Source organism: Diplotaxodon limnothrissa, linkage group LG3 (assembly GCF_057381915.1).
Source record: "Diplotaxodon limnothrissa isolate DT_005_m linkage group LG3, D_limnothrissa_male_GT1.1, whole genome shotgun sequence".
NCBI lineage: Eukaryota > Metazoa > Chordata > Actinopteri > Cichliformes > Cichlidae > Diplotaxodon > Diplotaxodon limnothrissa.
The window spans coordinates 64,582,872-64,601,319 of NC_140598.1; the positions used below are offsets into that span (position 1 = coordinate 64,582,872).

General features: G+C 40.4%; 1 protein-coding gene across 1 annotated transcript in view; it reads left to right on the forward strand.

Moving 5' to 3' along the window:
* Positions 1-18,448, forward strand: part of nrxn2b (neurexin 2b) — a 649,237-nt gene that overhangs the window by 235,916 nt on the left and 394,873 nt on the right. The window contains exon 5 of the mRNA XM_085349739.1: positions 16,505-16,806. Coding sequence (XP_085205865.1) covers positions 16,505-16,806 — 302 coding nt within the window. The remainder of the gene's footprint in view (positions 1-16,504; positions 16,807-18,448) is intronic.

Genomic DNA, 18,448 nt, shown 5'->3' on the forward strand with positions numbered 1-18,448 from the left:
CAGAGCAGAACAAGGAATACCACTGTCAGTCCAAGACAGTGGAGACAGTTTCTCATTCATCCATGAGTAAGAAACAGATTGGAGAAACAGCTCTATTGTGGTTTGATTATTCCTTGTCACAAAAATGTATATATAGTAGGCTCGTCACAATACTAGGATTTCAAACTTGATAGAGAAAAATACTTGATATTCGATATCGTTTTTAATACTACAGGGACGATTTTGACCCCTTCAAGTAACAGTGAAGTCCTATCTCTACAAAGGTGCCTTGTTAATTTCCAAGTTAGATTCAACAAAGTAAATATTTAAATTACATTTGGAGTTTTCATTTGTTTTTCAAATTATTTAGACATTTTTATTACTGATTGTAAAAATTAAGCCATATTTTAGAACCTAGTAACCAAATACAGTACAAATAAACAACACAATCCCATAATAATTTAATTATTGTAGAAGAAGAGCATTATGAATAAAGAAGATATAAAAAACAAAGCACTCAGTGTAAAAAAACTGGTCACTACTTTTATACTGAAACTGAACTTAGAAAGTTTTGTAATGGTAGAAAAGTTTATCATCTTCTATCATCTGCCACCTGCTTACCAGACCTGCAACCTCTCTCTCGTCCACCGCCAGTCTGTTGCTCTTTACATCCTCTGGCTCCCCTGCTGTTCTCCATGTATCGGTACTCCAGTCTGCCATGCCTCAATATCCCATCCATGATCCACTAACGACTGACTAACTACAATCCACTACTGATGATAACATGTGGCTAATTCGTCACCCTGACCCCCAACACCCTAGCATTATCATATTTTGAGTTTTACTGTGTTTTGGGGACTCTTTGCATTTTTTTTTAGTTGTGTTTGCTTTCGGGTCCACACCACCACCTCCACATAGTGGCAAACGTGTGTCAGCCAGGTTACATTTATGGTAACTGTTTAATACTTCAGGCTTGTTGAAATGGGAGCTTTACAGACCTCTGAAATTCCTCCTAAAGTGTTGCTCAGTGTTAGAAACAGTAACTACGTCAGCTCTTTCGGAGGAAAGGAGCTTTGTGTCTGACTGTCTGCAGCAGTGCTGTGCAAAATTGCTTGACAGCTAGAGGAAGCAAAAACAACACTATTGACAATTATCTTAATTCGATATTGAGTTAAGTAGATATTATTATTTGAGTATCTTTTCATGACAACCCAAATATGTAGTGGGCCTATTATTTATTTATTCATTTTTTGTGCAAAGCCATCCCCTTGCCTTTGTCATTCTGTGAAAATACTGTGTAACTTGTAACTTGTCTCATCAACTTAGAAACAACTGCACAATTCAAAACCTCATCTCTGTGGTAACAGAGTCAAGTTTACACAATTTAACCACACAATGGGATGCAAAAGTTTGGGCAACCTTGTTAATAGTCATTATTTTCCTGTATAAATCGTTGGTTGTTACTAGAGCTGGGCGATATGAGATTTTTTCATATCACGATATGTTTTTTTCATTTCAGGCGATAACGATATCTATCACGATATAAGCCAAATAACTATATTTGTAAGATTTAAATGTGCCGTTGCTCACAAGTAAAATGTGAAATAATCAGCAGCTTGTTTTTATTTAAATATTTATTTCCCATAATAAGTTCAACAGGGTAGATGTACTTAAGGAACATGAGACTTTTTCAGATAAATAAAGGCAAATATTGCAAACTACACAAAAGGCAGCCGCTAAAGCGTTTAAGTTTCAAAATAGAACAAACGAAACAGACTAAATTGTCAATTCCACTTAGAAACAAAATATTAATTCTAAAAATAAATCTTAGTTTGTTTTACAGAAGAACAGACAAAACTGACTAACTTTTGTCAATATCAAATAAACTGAGAACTAAAAGGAAATTCTCAATCTCTCCTTGTTGTATAGCTGAGCTTTTCAAACAGTTTTAACAGTTACTTTAGTCTGACAAAAGCCGAATGACGAATTAGCGCTTCCAGTCAGAGACTGAGGCTACGTCCACACGTACACGGGTATTTTTGAAAACGGAGATTTTCCGTTTTCGTTTTAAAAAAATAATCCCGTCCACACATAAAGGCAGAAATGAAGGAAAACGCTGCTATCAACATGCCAAAGCAGCAGGTGGCGCTAGATTCCTAACCGTGCCGAAATGTTGGCCAATCAGAAGTCTAGAAGCCTCGGTGGGAAAAATTAAACAAAGCTGGGGCATAGAAGCAGAACAGAGTCGTATGTGTGGAGGGACAGTAACTGTGTGTATATGTAAGCATTTAAACACTGCAGAGAGTAGAATTAACAATATTGTAGAAATTCATTTCACCGAAACAATAACGTGGCGTGCAGTGTGACGCATGCACCAGTTTATTGTATTTCCAGACTTGCTTTCGGCACAATTTACAGTGCACGCTACTCTGTTTTTTGTCAGACTTGAAATAGCCGAAATACCTTCACACTACGGAACTTCTATGGCTCTTCCGTTCGACAATCTCTCCGGCATTGGAGCCATCATCTGTTTTCTCTTCGGTCACGCTCGGTTGATTTTTCTAGTCGGCACACTCATTTCCTCCATTACCCGCTGGCTGCTTCCCAAACAAACACACGTGCACTTGTGCTGTACGTAACAAGTCACGCGACGTGACGCTGCGGCTGTGATTGGTTCGGCTCTGCGCTACTTAATTTGGATTGGCTGACCTTTTAAAAAAAAAAAAAAGAGGACAAGAGCGGCGAGGTCTATCGCGATAGCTTAATTTCTCTATCGAGTAAAAGTTATATCGCGATACATATCGTTATCGTTCTATCGCCCAGCTCTAATTGTTACAATGAAAAATGTCAGTTAAATATATCATATAGGAGACACACACTGTGATATTTGAGTCTGGATTGTGGTTGAAGGTATTTTGGACTATTCCTCTTTACAAAACATCTCTAGTTCATTCAGGCTTCCGAGCATGGACAGCTCTCTTTAACTCACACCACAGATTTTCAATAATATTCAGGTCTGGGGACTGAGATGGTCATTCCTGAACGTTGTACTTGTTCCTCTGCATGAATGCCTTAGTGGAGTTTGAGCAGTGTTTCGGGTCGTTGTCTTGTTGAAAGATCCAGCCCCGGCGCAGCTTCAGCTTTCTCACCGATTCCTGGACATTGAGTGGATTCCATGTGTCTCTCAACTTTGACAAGATTCCCAGTCCCTGCACTGGCCACACAGCCCCACAGCATGATGGAATCACCACCATATTTTACTGTAGGTAGCAGCTGTTTTTCTTGGAATGCTGTGTTCTTTTTCCTCCATGCATAACACCCCTTGTTATGCCCAAATAACTCAATTTTAGTTTCATCAGTCCACAGCACCTTATTCCAGAATGAAGCTGGCTTGTCAAAATGTGCTTTAGCAAACCTCACGCGTCTCTGTTTGTGCTGTGGGCGGAGAAAAGGCTTCCTGTGCATCACTCTCGCATACAGCATCTCCCTGTGCAAAGTGCCCCGAATGGTTGAACGATGCACAGTGACTCCATCTGCTGCAAGATGATGTTGTAGGTCTTTGGTGCTGGTCTGTGGGTTGACTCTGACTGTTCTCACCATTCGTCGCTTTTGTCTATCCAAGATTTTTCTTGGTCTGCCACTTCAAGCCTTAACTTGAACGGAGCCTGTGGTCTTCCATTTTCTCAATATGTTCCTAACTGTGGAAACAGACAGCTTAAAGAATTGAATTTGTTTGTCTAAATTCTGTGAAGTCTGATAGGTAATAACTTAACTTAAACAATCTACACTGTTATGAAATGTAACTGTAGTAAATGTATCCAGATAATGTGTTTGTCTTATATTAAATTTAGCATATTTCACAGTACTGGACTTTCACTGTCTCTGACTTGTGAACAATAGCTGCAGATGTCACAGTAAGCCCCGTGGTGTCAAACATACCTTTTTAGTTCTTGTTACCTAACAGAGTCTCGGAGAGCACTTCAGATGTCTCCTGCATTAAAGGTTGTGACACTGACACAGGAGTCACAGCGTAGTCATGTCTCATACATCTGACAAGACTGTGATGAGGCTGCCGTCATATTAAAGAGGAACACAGAAAGTGCAGCATAGCTGTCAGCGCAAAGCAAACTTGGGCAAACGGAGGGCTTCTGTTTGTGGATTATACGCTACAAAAGAAACCCAGCGATCTCTCTAAATATCCACGGGGCTGCGAAATACACACACACACACACAGCACAGAACACACATCATAAAACACCCACATACTCACGCTCAGTGACTGCCCACATCACTGTGCCAAGGAAGTGTTTGTGTGGTTTCACTGAAGCAGCAATACTCTTCTGAGCGTATAGATAGTGAGGGAGGGACGGGATGAGTGGGACAGATATGTCCTGATGTCTAATTAACTCTCTGCCTTCAGAGAAAGTGCGTGTCCTTACATCTGAGGCAAATGATGACCACTGGGGGTAACAAAGGAGGGGGAGAGGCATCCAGACATGGCGGTGCAGTTACTGTATGCAGAGACAGAGAGTGTTGTGACATAGAGTAGAAAGTAGCATTAGATGGGCATTCTCCGCAACATTAAAGATGAAATATTGTATCAAAACATGATGCAACTGTAGTTTGTCCATACAAACTGGAGCAACTTGGGGACTGAACATGGGGAACCCATCAAGAGCTGATTTCTGAATTAATATGATCTGTGATGTCACATCTTGTCACACATTACCTTTTGGGGGGGGGAAGTGAAGGCAAGCACTGACTGCTCTTATGATTTTAAAAAAAACACTGTGACATATTGAAAACAAACACACCAAGACAGAAAAGACAGACAGGAAGCAATGCAGAAGCATGGACAGAGGGAGGCAGTGAATTAGAGTCTTTAATTAGACCAGACATAGAGTGCTCTCTGTGTGTGTGACACAAGCTAGGCCTGAAGGGAGAAGCATAAAGGGAAAGTCACTTTCAAGCTCCACTAATATAATGGGGCCTCTTGGGACTGAGCAGGGGGTAGATTTTTTTTCTTTCTCGTTTCTGTGTTTGCAAAGTGTGTTTTCATCTTGAAGTCTCTCGGTGTCCAACCTGTTTCAAGGTTTGCTCAAACAGCTGAAGTCATCAGTGTAGACCGTGAGGTCAATGTGTGGCTTTTTTTTTTTGCCATTATCATCCTCAGCAGCAGTACAGCCACACACAAATAGAGCCTATTGCTTAGTCTGGTGTCATATCAGTCTTGTGTGGCTAAACAGGCTGTTCAGTGAGTTGTGAAATTGAAATGCAGCCTTGGTTATTAGACAAACAGCCTATCACCCATACTGCTAGTTCACTGTCAATATCCACTGTAGCGTCAACTAACAACACAACTCATTTGTTGATTAAGAAGAGCTGTGCATGTTGCGTATGCCTATATGTGCATAAGCGCTGATGCACGTTTATGGGCTTGAGCGTAGGTTTACATTTGGGAGGGTATGACTGCATTGAGGTGCCTTTGGTGTATACATCACTGAGACTACTTTAGTGCCACATATTAATCCTCAGTAGCACTACAAATGAAAACATGACTTCTGGTAAAATATTCAATTTGGATCTATTAACCCAGTGGGAGAGATAAACAAACCTGAACATGAGCGTATACATACTCTGTGTGTATACTTATGTGTATACAGTGCTAGAGGGTTAAAAGACTGCTTTACTTATGGAAACTGAGCAATTATTTATTCTTCTGCTATGCCATATTTCATACAGATTCGAGCTCTATTGCAAAAACCTTGGGTGAATAGTCACTCTACTCATTTCTTTGTTTAAGTTTAGGCTGATGGGCTGTGCACTGGCATTGTTGGTCAAACTAAAAAAGGTTTTTCTACTGTTCAGTAAAGATGACAAGTGGAAAAAGAGAAAAAAAATCGAAGGAAAAAGAATTGACTAGCTTATAGTGTCTGAATTTGATCATGTTTATTTTTATATAGAGATGCATTCAGCCAGTGTGGCAGGATGAGGTCATCTACCTGAAATGAAGCGGGGGAGCAACCAAGGGCAGAGTGATAATCATGAGGATTGGGAGAAATCCCATTGGGCTGGTAACATTTCAGAGTGATTACTCTGGTCTAACAATCTGGAGCCTTGCTGCAGGCTAAGCTGGACGGGTTCTGTGCTTGCAGAGGTAGTATTCACATACAAATAAACACACTCAGAGCCTAATACAAATTAACAGTGACTGTGTTTGTAGTCTCTTAATTAATGAGGTTAAGGTTGACCTTCTCTGGTTTACTGATTTCTTAACTGGCATATAAATGAGAAACCTTGTCTCAGTTGTGTCAGAGTATCAGAGAAACCTGACTATCCTGACTATCTCTCCAACTTCTTGTTTTTATATGCATATATATATATGTGTGTGTGTGTGTGTGTGTGTGTGTGTGTGTGTGTGTGTGTGTGTGTGTGTGCTTGCTACTCCCTAAATGACCTAACTCCGTTTTTAGTGCTCGACCCAAAATGACTAAAGGAGAGCCTTAAGTCAACAAGATCTAGAGGAAGACGCGCTGACAAGGTTTCTCCAGGTGAACCTCTGGAAGGATTACTAACAACTGCCTGCAGCTGAAATTGCCTCTGAATTGCTAACGGTTTCTCATCCACTCCGCTTTCTGTGACGCATGACAGATGCCTGTTGGCTTCAGCTCTCTGTCACTTACCCACTGGCTACTATGCAGGTCTCCTGAGGCACATGAGTCTGCTGCTGCCTAGGGCTTTCTCAGCCCCCTAAAACCAAACACTATTAGGCATTAGTAAGATATCAATTTAGACTTAATTTATCAATTATACGCATTACTCCTCCTTAGCATATAAGCTCATATATAACATGCTTAATGACAAAACTATTTCTTTATAAAGCATTACATCAAGTACAAACAAGCTATTTAAGAGCTGTTAATAGTTCACGGTATCACAGATTTTCCAGCTGGAAGCTGATGCACACTTTTTTGTAGTGTTTACACCCGTTTGTTTCTGATGATAATAAAAAACTTTAGCTAGCTACCTTTATGATGTTGGGCTAAATTCTGCAGCTATAACAGCTTCAGCTCTTCTGGGAAGGCTTTTCACAAGGTTTAGGTGTGTTTTTATGAATTTGTTGATCATTCATGGAGAAGCGCATTTGTTAGGTGAGATACTCACTCATCCATGTCTTTATAGACCTTGCTTTGTGCCCTGGTGGACAGTCATGTTGAAACAGGAAGGAGCCATCCCCAAACCGTTCCCACTAAGTTGGGAGCATGAAATTGTTAAAGTTTCTTGGTGTGCTGTCCAGTCGTGATGTGACTTACACCACTGTATCCCTCACTTTCCATTGTGCTTGGTGATGAGTGGCCGTGGAAACCCATTCCATGTTCTTGAGCTAATCTGACGGTCACATGAAGTTTTGAAGTGTGTTGAGATTGACTCCACTTTGTGGAGTTGCTGTTGTTCCCAGTCATTTCCACTGTATTATAATATTTTTTAATATGGTATTTATGTTTTATTTGTATTATGTCCTTAATGTTAAGCATTTTGGTCAGCACTTGCTGTTTTTGCCTTGGCTATCACTAACAGTTAGCTGTGGAATATTTACAATTGCGGAAATGTCGCGACTGGACTTACATTTCAGTATTCTGTACACATTAAGTGAGTTATGTTTGCATCGTGCATGCATGTCTTACTAATGCTTAACAGTGTGTAGTTCCATCAAGCTTAAAGTCTGCACTTCACTTGCATCTTGATTGTTTGATTTAAGATCAACCATTGCAAATTATTTAAATACAAAAGATGTGCTACTATCCTCAACCTTTACAGTGACCAGTGATTTTTTTTTATAGTGCAAGTTTGTTTGGTTCTAATTTCATGTTTCATTTTCTCTTTTCTGAAAGCTGAAATTAAGCTACAAGTTGCCATCTTTGTTTTCAAAGACTCAAGGTCTTCTAGTGTGCTTTCTTCTCATTATAGATTTAATTGTCTTTCTTCCATCATAGCATGACAGAAACAATAATGGGCAGGACAGGTTTGTTAGATGAATTCCAACTTTGTTAGAATTGTTTGTCAGGTACGCATTGCCAGTCCCTACTTTTCCTTGTTTCACAGCAGAGTCTGTGTTTGTCTGCAAAAAGCCACGTCTTCCCGCTCCTCTGGGCAGCTACACCATTTTTTGATACAGGGATCATGAGGTCAAGCGCCTTTAGCAACAAGTTTCGCTCATTAAAACGGTTTCTCAGCTGACTGGATGCATTACGCTTCAACATGATGACATTACTTATTGCCTCTCTCAACACTGGCATTTACTGTAATTTGACCCTGCAGTAAGGCTGTTTCTTTGTGTGTCTTTTCTCCCCTAAGCTGTCATTCTTACCCTTTGCAACTTCGTCCTCTTCATTTATTATTTTCCAGCGTGAACAAAGGTTCAAAGCAGACCCTTATAAGTAGACAAAATAAGCCAAAATTGTACTGCAGCAAAAGTACTGTCACTTTACGAAAAATAAATGAATACCACGATATAAAGATGCGTACTGAAATAAATGTCTATAGTAATTTTACAAAGAAATCCTAGCACAGCGCTGCAGCACACTTTCACGTTAATATAACGTTGGGCACACGTATCCTGAACTCTTTCACTCTGCTGCTGTTGATGGCATTAACATATTAAGTAAAGCAATTAACAATGAATAATTTTTCAGGCAATTTGCCAAGGATTCTCATACAATTAAAAGAACCCACATAAAACAACACCAGGCACCATTCCAAGTGAACACCACATTGTTTTTCATTTATTCTCTCCTTTATCGACAGTAATTTGTGATATAATATGCCACAGTGCAGTTCATTAAAGTTGATGTATGTTTATCTTTAGGCAGTCAGTTTATATGTTAATAAAACAGAGAGCGACTTGAGTTATGTGGTACTTGTTGACCTGTCTTTTAATATGCAGTCAAGTACCTGAGCTTAGCCAGTGTTCACTGGAGCCACTGGAGGAAGAAACGTATAAAAAAATAATAAATTTCAAATAATAAGAAAAAGTATGCGTTGGACGTTCACATGGCTGGTTACGTGTTTGCTGTGGCAAAAGAATGTGGTCAGTAGAGAATGGTGAGTCATCTTTCTCCACTGGGAAAAGTGTACAGCTAATTTAACTTGGAAATAAGTCATATGTACGGTGGCACTGAGGTGCAAAACACAACAAAACACGACAAAACCGAAAACATTTCTTTACATTTCAATTGTTTTTGAATGCACAGACACCAAGTCATCCAAATCATTCCCTGTTTCTTTTGTACTATTTTCAGCATATATTTCACAAGATGTGCGGTTAGTGCAACATGACAATGAGGGGGCTGAGACAGCTCAAGTTGAGTGTATTTTGTGGCTCCAGCTAATAGGGCTTATTATGCACTTAGCCGGTCTTGCAGGCCCCTTAGCCATCTCCCTGTTGGCTAAGGGGCCTGCCATTCAGGACCACACAGGCCTGTTGTTAGTGTCAGTTTACTTGACATTTTCTTTCTGTCTACTTTGAGCCCAGAGACTAAGCAGCTTTCCACTGTGATAATGGTCACCTGCCACATACCCACAGTGGGAAAATGAATATGCAGAAAGAAGGAAAAAGTGCAAATCAGAAGAAGTGTAGGGGCGTCTTGAGCTTGCTGCCACTATGTCTGATGTTACAAAATAGGTTGTTTCCAAGGTGACAGACAATCAAAGTCAACCATTTTACCCCCATTACTTTCTCTATCTTCAATTAGCATCAAGACGAATAGAGGGCAGGCAGAACTGTCTCATGGAAAGGTTCAATAAAAACTTGCAGCAGTGACAGTGACAGTACTTAACAGACAATTCTGACCCAACGCACAGAAGCAGTCTCGAAGTGAAGGTGAGAATTAGTGTGCAAATAATTCTTTATTGTATTCTTACAACAGCCCTTTAGTGCCCTTCAAATACCACCAAAGTAATGACATGAAGAAATTAAATTACAACGAACCTTGCCTGCTCCAAATCTGACCTGAAGCTTTATTAAAATTTAAAAAAATCCAGTGCAGTGTTTTAATGCCAGTGTGTGCTGACTAGGTGCTAAATCATGGGCTGAATAAATGAATGAATGTCTTGTAGAAAAAACAAAACAAAAGAACAAGACAAAAAGAGTAACATCATGATCATGAAAGTACATTTGAAAGTACAAAACATAACAAAAATACGCCATCTGAATGACTGCATTTGGGGATTACACTTTCTTTCAGCTGGCCAGTCTTATTTTCAGATATATTGTCTATAACTTCTCTGGAGGAATTCTTACTACAGCCGATGATTTAAAGACTAGATAAATACATGCTATCTCCAAGTCCTGTAGCTCTTTATCCACCTGTGTTATCTCCACCAATTTTGTGGCACTATCACTGACAGCTGGATAAATATTTTGTGTTTGTAGAGCTCAAGAGGTAAACACAAAAGCTAAGAACAACTTAAATGCCTTTTTGTTCTCTTTTATTACCTCAGTGTGCACAATTCAATAGTGACACTCGTGGGTTTTTTAGCAGCATCCATCTGAGCAAAAGGAACACTGTGAATGACATAATAGCACATTCACTATGGCTCAATGAGCATCTTGCGGGAAAGGAAGGACCAAACAAAGAGCCTTGGCCTGCAGCCAACAGGCTGCAAAGACACCAAATTATAGTCCCTTCATTACAGGATTGCAATCAGTTCATGGATCGATACATACAGTAATCACTATCTGTGCAGAGAAAGTAGAGTGAAAAGGATTGGTGGAGGGAACAATGTCTCAGTATTTCAGCCTCAGCAAGAGACTGGAGAGATCCATAACTGCATTCACAAATTGCCAATTTGGCTTACTAACCACAGGCTGTATCACGACCACACAAGAGGTAGGCTTCTAGCACAGGGCTCATCCTTAAATGCTACAATTTAAGGAAGAAAGTGTTGTGCATTTCATTATCAAGTGTGCAAAAACAAGAGAATCTGCAAATACATACCCACATCTAACCAAAAATGCACACATTTCTGTTGACATGCTGCTATTTTTGTTATCCCACGAGGCCACAACGAAGTGCCAGTACATGGCTGGTTTTAGAAACATGCTTTTAAACAGTCAGAGTAATTCATTAGCTTTGGTCTGAGCTTAGAATGCTGATAGTTTTATTTAAGGACAGCTGTTCAAATGAAACCTAAAACGTGTAGGGATCACAGAGATTTGAGCGTTTCCCTGCACCTGACCTTCTGACCCTGGAACTCACCCCTCTTTTCAAAATCAGCATAACCCTCCTTCTCCTGTCAGTGTACTCTATCTTTTAGCTCTCTAAAATTCCAATTTTAATTTGTGGAATACATGTTATGAGTATAAGAGTGATGATGCGTAGGCACTGCTTCTTTATCGCTGCCTTGGGAATTGGTGTGCTCATATGTGTGTTTGCTTATGAGGTGCAGATTTCATGAGCATTTGAGCATAAGCAGGTTCTTTAAAACTGGCCAAATGTTTAATAGCCAAACAAATGTTTTCTTCAGCACTTCACAGGCCTTGTCTTCCTTACAGCTAGCTTAGGAGACTAGCCGCTGTCTGTGGACCCAGCAGGCCTATTGGATTCATGAAGCAGCATCAAAGCTTTCATATGTCCCTTACATTTCCCACTGCTCTCTCTCATCTTGCTGCCGAATCGTTTCTCCAAAGCTGTCGGATACTCTCTCTGCAGGGTGGATGGCACTCATCGAAAACTAATAGAGGGTGACTTCATATGCACATGGCGTGTGCGTCTGTGCAAGAGCAGTGAGGTAATGTGATGTGACGAGCAGATTTGCCAGCGTGTGGTCATCGAGATTTTGAATGGTTTTGCATGCACACATGCGCGGGCGTTTATTTTTTTTTTTGTCTCGTCTTATTCCGTTCTCTCTTTGCTAATTCCCCTAAAACTACGTAATCACTTCCGATATGTAATCCAATCGGCCAAAAAAGCAGTATGTTAAGGTTCATTATGCGTTGACTAATGCTCTGCACAAGTTTGGATGAAGCTAGTCATGCAGCTCATCTTATTAAACCTGCTCTCTCTCTGTCTGAGCTGAATCCAATTTAAAAACACATGCTGCTCTGTGCTTTTATTACTGTAAAAGCCAGCAATGGTTAGCTTAAAACGGCGCTTTTGGGTCCAGCACTGACAAACGCAGATTGTATTTGCGTATGACATTTTATCACAATTTAGGATACCCTATTTTTCCAGCAAGGACAAATTTTTGAAACACTTTGGTATGACAGGCGGGCATATTCATTTAATCATACCCCGATGCTTATAAAGTAGCACTTAAGTGACACGGTAGCTGTACTGTTAAGACTGCATGTGTGGTACTGAATGTGGGTGTGTAGGTCGAAGTGTGCGATAGGCTAAGACAATGCCGTTGATTCCTCTCTGGCTGGGATTCCATCGTCTTCCTGTTTCCCTCTTCACCCTTCAGTTCACATAAATAAAGCGCACATCCTCAAAGAACACAGAAGGCCACATAGCGCAGTAAACAAACTGCTTGACACAGTGTCTGCTGCAAAGTGCTTAACTGCTGCTGCGTTGATGGTGGTTTGATTGTGACAGAGCTAGTAAGTGGGAGTTGAGGTTAGCGTGTCCATTTTTCTGCGAGGTGTAAAGTTATGTGGGAAAAAAGTAATTTTTTAATGTGTTTTAATACTTTTTTAAATACTATTTTCAGGAGAGCTTGGGGAAAAAGAGGTGGTATGATACTTTTAAAAACTGGAAGGGTTCAGCACTTCTGAACGTCATATTTTTATCAAGTCTGAGTTTGAATTTGCTTTGCACATCTTATATACTTGCATTATTTAATGTTTGAAACCACCAAGCTTCCATTGGATATAACAACCTGAACACCAGGAAAGGCCACTGAAGTTGCATTTGTACATAAAGACAGATGATACGCACAATAAATCTGCGTATTCATGAGGCAACTGTTGGATGGATTGCTCTGCATAGTTGGAATGAGTGTATCACTTTGGCCCCTAAAAAAATTAGCACCAAAGGTGTATTTAACACATGTTATAAAATCAAATATCAGAGGAACTCAACATTTAATTGACAAAAAAAAAAGATGTTCTTATGGGTGGATAAATTTCAAATAAGTCATTTCTGTAATGTAGTAAGGGCTTCTGTGAGGTTAATTGAGACCTTGACAGCACTTTAGTCTCTTCTGCATGCTTCTGCGTCTCCTCTTTCCTCTGGCTAGAGTCTACTCTTGGGCTTTACTGCAAAAGATTTGATCAGAGTGAAACGCGTACACTTCAAGTGTGTATGTGCGCAAGAGCGCTACCATGGGAACTGGAGGACGAGATAGAGATGTAGATGTAAAATGAAAAACAGATGCATAGGAACAAGCTCATATTCACAGGCGCTGGAGTGGTCTCAGAGAAAAGTCATTCTTTATATTAGGTTTTGCGCCTAGATTGAAGCGATCGTGTCACTCCTGGGAACCGGCAGGAGAGCTTTTCCAGTGCTCCGCAGTGTGTAGGAAGATCACCCAGAGTATACAAAGGATACTGGAAATGACTTAAGCTGGCTAACATGAGAAGGATCAGTGGATCCCTGATAGCACTGCAGTGTGTTACTGACTTGCTAATGATGCTGTTTTGTTTCTTTTTTTGCTTCTACTTCTGGCTCCAAATTCTTATCCAAAAATCATATGACTGTGTTAACCTTTACATAATTTGCTGAAGGGCATTGTTGGCATCATGACCAAACTGTCTGGTGTTACAGTGAAAATCCACCCACCCATTTGTCCTCTCCTGTCACTCTCCAGCCTTATCTCCTCCCCTCAGCCTTCTGTTCATTAAACAGACATAAACAAAAGAAAGTTTTTTTGTTGTTTGTCTCTGCATTGCATGGAGCTCAGTCTCACTGAGCTCATGGAAGCACGGACAAGCTGTTTGTTGCTTACCGTTAACAGCCCATAGTATGGGAGGTGGTCCAACTTAGTACATAATTGAAAATGGTTGCTGTGGTCCATTTGCTACGCTTTTGTTCCTCCTACATCAGCAACACAGGCACCGCTAGGATGCTGCTCTTGGGGGGATTTGCTTTTGTGTGTCATTTGTCCCCTCCATCTCCTTCTCTCCGCTCTTGATGCCTTTTTTTTATGACAATTCACACTTCAGTTGAGATTGCTCTAAATTTCGATTTCAGCCAAAATGCTCTTTTAAGTAGCTGTCTCTGTCTGGATGCTATTTGTCCCTCACTTCCTCTTTTTTTTTGTCACTCCTGAAATGTTTTCTTTTATGTGAGTGCATCCACCCATATGGCTGTGTTTTGTCTCAAAGTGAGCGCTATCATCTTCCTTAATGTTCCCGAAGTATAGCTGTTAGTATGTCACTTAACACGGCACTCTTTAAAGATCTCCTTTCCTTTGCTCGTGTCATCCATCCATCACTTGTTCCTCATCCACATGATGTAATGTGCTTTTTTCCTTACGTGTGCTGCCTGACACTGAAAAATCTTTGGTGATATAGGGCACTTGAGCATCAAATCGACATGCTATTATTCCCCGGCCCACCCTTCCACCACACGCTTTTCCTCTCTCACCTGCTCATGTGATCTGGCCTTTCAATCTGTCCGCCAATGGGTTGGCCGCCCCTTCTGGCCAGCCCATCCCTTCTCCTCAGGGAAATGCACCAAGGTCTTGAAGTGATTCTTTTTTTCTTTTTCCGTGTGTAATGGAACTTCAGGATAAACTAGATTTGATGATCCACCCATACAGGGTCCTCTTGGCAGTTTGACTTTGCCCTCTCCCCCTCCCTAAACCTCATTACTCAAGGCTGATTCTTCAGACCGGCGTCCTCGGGGAAACAGAAGTGTAGAAGGGCAAATGAACATAGGAAGCAGAGTGTCACTTCAGATCACAGCTCATGTCAGGAAACTAGTTGATTTGTGTAAGTGCAGAGCGAGCAAGAGTTCTTTTAAACTTGAGCTCATGCTGTTGTCGGTGATGTTGTCTGTTTATACTCTTTTCTTTCTTTTGCCAAGCAGCTGAATTGCTATTATTCCCAAATTAAAATGACACAGAGTTGATCCAGCCAGGAAATGAGGTTATTGCTCTTTATAAGAGTAATGAGATTTGGGGCGACAGAAAATGGTTCAATTAAAATATTAGATATAAAATGTAAAAGGAGTAAATAAGTAGATTGCAAGTCAGAAGAAACAGTACGGCGAGCCAGATGTTACTATTTCTCCTGCTCAGTGAATCCAGCGTCCACGTCATGACTCAAGTGACGGAGGTGTCACTGTTCTCTGTGTTCTTGCTGCGTTTTTTCTGTTGTGACAGCTGCAAGTGTTTGTTCATTTCTTGACAGATGCACACAGTGTCCTCCCTGGCTGCTGTTAGGCTGCTGTTTGACATATGTCCATTGTACAAACTGTCTGTTTTGACTGGTAGTGTGTGAATAAAGCTCAATGTAGTGGAAGGAGGCCATGTGCTACAGACAGACTGGCAGGTGTTAGCAAAGTTGTCAACACCTTTTTTCCTCCCCTTCCTTCTCTCTTTAAAAAAGTGTTCTTCAGTTTCACTTTGTCTAGTCTCTGCTTTCATGTTTCTCTGTTTTGCTGTAATTCAAACACATCTTTGTATCTAATTGTAACCCAGATGTTTGCCTTGCTCTGATGAAAGGAATCCTATTTTACACAAGATGCTGTCGTGCCGCTGTGTTGTAGTGCAGATGCATCGGTCTGCACTGACGTTACTTGTTTGTGGGATTCAATTTATGAGCAAATATTGTTTTTGATCTGCAAAGCTTCCATGTTTAAAACGTTTGTTGGGGGTATAAGAGTGACAGCAACTATCAATGTTCTACTAAAATTAGTAACCTTATCAAATCAGTTGCATCTCCAAATGGGCTATATAACCTCACAATGCTTTTAACCTTCTGGAGTAAATGAACACACCAGTGCATCCAAATTACATCACCGTGTCAAGATGACCAGCAGCAAGCCGCAGCCTCACCAAGTCACCAAGTCTCCGCTTCAACTTGTGTGGAATGAGCAGATTTGATGTACCAATCTTTACATTGGTACATTATACATTTTCGATGTATAAAAGTCCTACAGCAAAAGAAATAAAATAAAAAATGAAGCTAACAAAATAACCATGCTGATGTTGCCTTTGTACTGGACACATCTCACATGACAGAAGCTTTTTAGATATTCTGTGATTCTTGCGCTGTTAATATAAATTAAAAGAGCAAAAATGTTGTGTTTAGTGTTATATTTTAGATCATCTTAATAGATATTTAGGATATTCATTTGTTAATTTGTCATTTCTAGCTTCATATTGCAAAGCGCCATCTTTTAAATTAACCCTCTGATGTCTGTTTTTTCCCCACATAAAAAGTAAACTAATAATAGAATGACTGATATTTGAATACACACATGCTGCTAATTTCAAAGCTTTAACTCCTGAACAGAAATGTCCTTTTACTTACAGACCTACCTCTCTTTCCCCCTTACCCCCACTTTATTTTTTCCAGGCAAGGAAGAGTCAGTAGCCACCTTCAAGGGCAACGAGTTCTTCTGCTACGACCTGTCCATGACACCCATCCAGAGCAGCACCGACGAGATCACGCTTTCCTTCCGAACGCTGCAGCGCAACGGGCTCATGCTGCACACTGGCAAGTCGGCCGACTATGTAAATCTTTCCTTGAAGAGCGGCGCGGTTTGGCTAGTCATCAACCTGGGCTCGGGGGCCTTTGAGGCTCTGGTGGAGCCTGTCAACGGCAAGTTCAATGACAACGCCTGGCATGATGTGCGCGTCACCCGCAACCTGCGCCAGGTAAACACTGTCTGCATCATCCGAGGCCGCAGCAGTCAGGATTGTGCATCTGTTTGCCACACACGCTATATTTGAATCATTGTCTTTTTTCTCTCAGCATATGGAGAATACGTTGAGTCGTTGTCTTACCTTTCTCCTCTCTTGCTTGTTTTTCTTCCTTTCTGTCATAACAGAAGTTTCTTTTTTGCAGGGTCAAGTTGAACAGGAGGACCTTTTCTATTTTCTATTACTATTTTAATGCTTTTTGTTTCAAAGATGAACCAGGCGACCAATGATACATGTCATCTTCATGCCCCTGTCATGCAAAGGCAAAAGATACGAAAAACATGTGACAGATAACATTATAGTTAACATGCATGAAATCAAAGAAATCCAAAGATTTATGCAATGTTCTTATTAATGAACCAGGAGGAGAAGTGCTCTGCTTAGTATGTATGCACATAATTTACTCAGGTACACAAATGGAATGCACCACAATTTATCAAAGGTGACAATGCTCTTAAGACCTTTCTGAACAAATTACCTAACACATCTTTGCAAACCTTTAATGGTAGCTAATGGAAAACAAAAGAACACAGGTTTGTGTGTAATCTCTGTGACATACCGTGGGTCTGTGTATGCTAGAAAGCACAAAGGACATGCATCGACAGTGAACTCTCTGAATACTGGACCCTCTGGATGCAGCAAGTCATCAATTGGCAGGTGCAGATACCAGCAGCAAGATACAATCAATTTCACTTACACCTGCCGTGCTTACTTCTTCACATTTTTGGGAGGAATTGTAATTGGAATAAATGGCTTGTCAGAACTAATAATGGGCATTGTAAGCAGTCTGGATGCAAAAAAGCCTAGCCTGAATACATTAACACAAAGATGGTGCATCAGCTTCTTTATGTTTGTCTTCAAAAATATCTGTGAAAAGCAGTCAGTAGTATTAAGCCACTTCTAGACAGTGGAGAACTTCTTGTTGTACAAAAAGCATGACAGCAAAGTGATTCTTAATGTGGAATAAGTGCTGTTAAATTATAGGGAATTTTTTTATGCTAACCACACTGCAATTTGAGTCGTATTGCAGTAATGTTCTTGGACATTTCAGTGCGGTAAGTTAGTCTGACATTTGTAAAGCTGATCTTTTATTAGCATATGCTGTACTTGCAAAGGATCACACACTCAGAAACACACAGGCTCCATTTAGACACCCTGGCTCAGAAATGCACACATGTACGGACAAATGTGTAATCAGCAGAGCGAGACTAATGTAATGAGTTTGGAAAGCCAACACAAGTTTAAAAATTTACAGCATGAGCCAATCCACCTACCACCTACTGCACCATAATGATCATTAGGTAAATATGACATATGCCATACACATACGCACTTGCTACACTGACAGCATTATTGTCTGTCTGGAGGTTTGTATGGTATGCCTAGACATTCATGCCTCATTATGGGCATGAATGTCATGATCAGTTTTGGCTGTTAATGATTTCTTTGAGCTGGTCTTTTTCCCGTGTGGAATACGTACATTTTTCTTTTTTTCTAATCCACACATGATCAAAAGTATAAATACAGGCTAATTAGCTTTATGGGTGTATGGTAACCTCTGATTACAACTGTATACACTGTCTACTCCTGTTCATGA